At 53.5% G+C, this 4,616-nt stretch overlaps 1 protein-coding gene across 1 annotated transcript in view; it reads right to left on the bottom strand.

The window, feature by feature from the left end:
* Positions 1 to 2,834: 2,834 nt before the first annotated feature.
* The window catches only part of R3hdm4 (R3H domain containing 4), a 5,984-nt gene continuing 4,202 nt past the window's right edge, over positions 2,835 to 4,616 (bottom strand). The window contains exons 6-8 of the mRNA XM_010634963.2: positions 4,155 to 4,240; positions 4,020 to 4,075; positions 2,835 to 3,036 (exon numbers count right to left, since the gene is read on the bottom strand). Coding sequence (XP_010633265.1) covers positions 2,933 to 3,036; positions 4,020 to 4,075; positions 4,155 to 4,240 — 246 coding nt within the window. The 3' untranslated portion in view covers positions 2,835 to 2,932. The remainder of the gene's footprint in view (positions 3,037 to 4,019; positions 4,076 to 4,154; positions 4,241 to 4,616) is intronic.

Raw genomic sequence — 4,616 nt, 5'->3', positions numbered from 1 at the left:
AAAAAAAAAAAAAAAAAAAAAAGCACAGGGCTGGGCTGTGTAGCTCAATGCCACGGCACTGGGTTCCATCCCCAGTAAACAAAAAAAATAGGTACGCTGAAGTCCCCACCACCTGGGTATTTAGCGGTATTTGGAAGCTGAAGTTTTTTCCTTTTTTTTTGAGACAGGGTCTCACTATGTAGTTGAGACTGACCTGGAACTCACTATGTAGCCTAGGCTGGTCTCAAACTCAGCGATCCTCCTGCCTCAGCCTCCCGAGTGCTGGGATTACAGGCGTGCACCACCATGCCCGGTACTTGAAGGTAAGTTTTACACAGGCAATCAGGTGTAAACAAGGGGTTGGAGAGGGTCTTGATCAGTAGGACAGTGTCCCCAGTAGAGGGGACATCTAGAACCACAGCCACACATAGGGACACCCGAAGACAGCGGGAGGGGTGGTAGGTGTTACCTTCAGCTTCCCAGTTTGTAGCGTTTTGTTTGCTCTGCAGTGCTAATGAGGGAACCCAGAGTCTGGTGCGAGCTAGGCAGGTGCTCACCATTGAGCTGCACCCCTAGCCTTTTTAATTTTTAAAATTTTAAAATAAATTTTATTTGATCCTACCCATCCACCTCCAACTCCCTACGTACAAAAGCTGTTTCCATTTTCACTTTTGTGGTCCTTTTCTTTCTCCCTCCCTCCTCCCTGTTCCCCTTCATATTTGAACACTTTCTTCCTATTTCCCAGTATCTATTATACACATTTTAGTCCTTATTTCCACTTTTGGTTTTTCACACCAGAGAAACAATGTGGTATTCAAACATGTGCGTCCGATTTATTTCACCTAAGAGTATGGTCTCAAGGTCCATCCATTTAGCTCACCCTCCATTATATTAAAAAACGTTTTTGTTTTTGAGACAAGGTCTTACTATGTAGTTGAGACTGGAGACTGACCTGGAACTCACTATGTAGCCCAGGCTGGTCTCGACCTCAGTGATCCTCCTGCCTCAGTCTCCTGAGTGCTGAGATTACAGGTGCACACCACCACACCCGGCTAAAACCACATCTTCTTTATCCATTTTGTTGATTGAGGGGCATCCGGGCTACTTCCAAGATATAGCTATTATAAACTGAGCCGCTATAAACATGGGTGTGCATATACTGCTGTGGTATGATGCTTTTACTTTGTTTTCGGGTTTTTTGGCGGGGTACCAGGGATTGAACTCAGGTCCTTGTGCTTGCAAGGCAGGCCACCGAACCGCTTTTACTTCTTTTGGGAAGATACCCAGCAGAGGAATAGGTGGGTCAAACAGAACCTCTAGTCCTAGTTTTTTGAGGACTCTCCACACTGATTTCCACACTCCCACCAACAATGGAGCAGGGCTCCCCCACCACAGCTTTTTCCAGGATTTGCTACTGGTTGATTTCTTTTTTGGGGGTACCGGGGATCAAATTCGGGACCTTGTGCTTGCGAGGCAAGTGGTGGCACCATTGAGCTAAATCCCGACCCCTGGTTGATTTCTTGACAGCAGCCATGCTTTCTGGAGTGAGATGGAATCTCAGTGTTGTTTTCATCTGCATTTCACAAATGACCAACGACATCAAACATTTTATTTTTATTTTTTGGTAGTACCAGGGATCCAACTTAGGACCTTGTACTTTTGAGGCAGACACAGTGCCACTGAGCTAAATCCCCAGCTCATTTTATTTTTAGTTTTTTTTTTCCCCAGCCCTTTTTGTTCTCCCTAAGCCTCTAAGTTGCTCAGGCTGACCTTAACCCTGCGATCCTCCTGCCTCAGCTGAGAGGCTGGGATGACAGGTGTGAGGCTCTTTACACCCTCACAAGAGTGACTTGGCTCAAGTGTGGTCACAAAGCAGGCATTTGAACCATAGCACCAGTGAGAACCGGCTGGGGTCTCACAGAGTCCTTGTCCACACTCACAGAAACCCATCGCCATGGGAACCTCACACCTAAGGCCGCCACCCTCAGTGCCCAGGACCTGAGACAGCCCCAGCCCTGACCCAGACAAACCACACAGCCCGTGGCCAGAGCACCAGGAATTTATTAAACACCCCTTTCCCCACACGCAATGGGCCACACACAGGACAAGGGGCTGGGCCTGCTCCATATCTGAGTCCCCTGATGGTGACCAGCAGGGGGCCCTGACCATGAGGCAAGGGCCAGGCTGGGCAGAGGGGATGTAGGAGGGTGGGAAGGTGAGGTCAGAGGCTTCTGGCTGGAAGTCCCGGATCCCCAAAAAAGGGTGGGGGCAACAGTGGGGGCGCGAGGAGCAGGGGGAGGGGGAGGTGTCTACACCTGTCACAGAAGCATCAAACCAGCCCTTAAGACAAAGCTGTGTCCCAGGATGCAGGGCCCACACATGCACACGTGTGGGGTTACACACACACACACAAAATGAAATGCTCCTGGGGTAAGGGGCAGGGTCCCAAAGGACCCCCCCCACACCGACATACACGAACACAGCTAGAAAGTGGGAAGAGACAAGCAGGGATCATGACAAAGCCCCACATTCTGGGACCTTTTTTGGTTTTTACCTCCAGAAGAGAAATTTAAAAATCTACAAAAAAATCATGCCCAATTCATTAAAAGTGATAAAAACTCAGCCTCTTCCTGTCTACCTGAGCCACAGACCGAGCGATGCCCCCCAAAATAAAACAAGCAAAGCAGAAAGATGGAAGCGCCCAGTGAAATCTCCCCACCCAAATACAGGTCCCGGAGTGAGGCACCAGAGGGCTGGGATAGTCTGGGCAGCCCCTATGGCCGGCATGGATCTCTTAAGAGCTGGGCAGGGTGGGGGATGAGAGTGAGCAAGAAAGAACTGCTCCACAGGAAAGCTGGTTTCCAAGGATAAAGTTTAAAAACAGGGAAGGTGTCACAGCAGATGGCATCGGAGGTCTGGGCATGGCAGAGGCAGGGGCTCAGCGCAGCCGCCATCAGCTGTGCTGCTCTAGGTAAGCTGACAGGAGCAGCCCCGGGGGCAGGAAGTCCAGGTGGCGGTTGCTGACCTTCATCTGCCGCCTGCCCTCCAGGTCGGCACCTGTGGGGGGACAGTGGGGGGAGGGGAGGAAAGGATCTGAGTCTCATTTATCCGCCCCCTCCCTGCCAGGGGACACTGCAGCAAAGCAGCCTCAGGCCAAGAGTCTGGCCTCCACTCCCTCCCTCTCCCATGCTCCTGCCCAGGCCCTGGGGAGGCGACTTGGAAGCGTCAGGGCCCCAGGTGGTCGGACCCCCAGACAGCAGGGAGCCCGACCTCTACTCTAACTAACCCCGCCCCCGCCCAGTGTCCAGGGCATGGTTCCGCCCGGGGTGGGGGGTGTGCGGGACGACCCTCTCCCCTGCGGCTCCATCTTTCAAGAACAAAGGCAGGTGTAGGCACTGAGTCTCAGGAACAGCAAGTGCCGGCCTATGGCTGCCATGGAAACCATCTCCCAAGCAACTCCAGGCGGGAGGCAGAGGCAGGTGTGGGAAGCTGGGACCACAAGGGGCCGTTGGGGCTTGCGGAGGCACGAGAGGATCCTGAGATGACCCGCTCCGTCCACAGAGGCAGGGACCAGGTCCCAGGACGGGGGGCGTGTGTGCTGGCCCTGTCACTGTGAACATCCAGGCCCCCTGCTCATCTCTGAGTCTTCATCACCCCAACTGGGGTTCCCGGCGCCCCAGTGCTAGAGATGTGGGGAAAAGAGTGTCTGCATCCCGGCAGTAGCCTGCGCCACACAGCAGGACGCACAGGGTACTACTAATTAATTTATTGGTTTTTTGGCAGTACAGGGCTGGAACCCAGGGCCTTGGCACTGAGCCACATCCTCAGCCTGCTTTTATTTTTTATCATGAGACAGGGTGTTGCCAGGTTGCTAGGATGCTTAGGCAGGGCTTGACTGTGAGACACTCCTGCCTCGGCCTCCCAGTATTGGGATGACAGATGTGCACCGAGCTTGACTGCTATCGCACCTCCCTTCAAGCATCCCACTAGGGCGCTGCACCCAGACTGTGCACTGGCTACGTGGAGGGCCCCACACTTACTCGCTGAGATGAGGTCCATGTACTGGCACACGGCGTGGAGCAGCAGCCTCTCGAAGCTGTGGAGGGGAGGAGGTGAGCGGGCGGCCAGGAGCCCCTGGGGTAGAGGAGCTTGTGGGGCCCCTCCACACCCACTACCTGTTGTCCAACATAGCTGTGTACACGGCCTGAGGGTACACAGAGAAGAACCTCGACAGCCGGTCCTCCCAGGTCTCCAGGGTCTCCTGCAGAAGAGATGCCCCAGGCATCAGGCCACCATGCAACCCGGTGGGCTGGCCAGGTCCCCCACATCTGGGGCGGCCTCTGGAGCCCAAAGCTCTGGGTTCAAATGGCACCTTGACCCACTACATGAGGCTATCTGTTATACCATGTCCAGCTTGTCCCTTCTGCCTAGCAAACTCCTACACACCCTGCGGTGCCTACTTTCATTATCCCATGCTTCCTATTCTCAAGGACAGCAATTGCCTAGCTGAGGGTCCTGCACATTGGTCTCCCTCGCCTATATGGCATTGTCTCCCATCATGTAACCTGCCTTGGATAATCTGTTTCCCTTCAATCTGGCCTCAAGCCCCAAGTGAAAACCTGTGGTGTGGAAAAAAA

The sequence above is a fragment of the Fukomys damarensis genome, unplaced genomic scaffold (genome assembly GCF_012274545.1).
Source record: "Fukomys damarensis isolate Sample0158 unplaced genomic scaffold, DMR_v1.0_HiC HiC_scaffold_37, whole genome shotgun sequence".
Classification (NCBI taxonomy): domain Eukaryota; kingdom Metazoa; phylum Chordata; class Mammalia; order Rodentia; family Bathyergidae; genus Fukomys; species Fukomys damarensis.
This window is presented reverse-complemented; position numbering and strand designations above follow the sequence as displayed.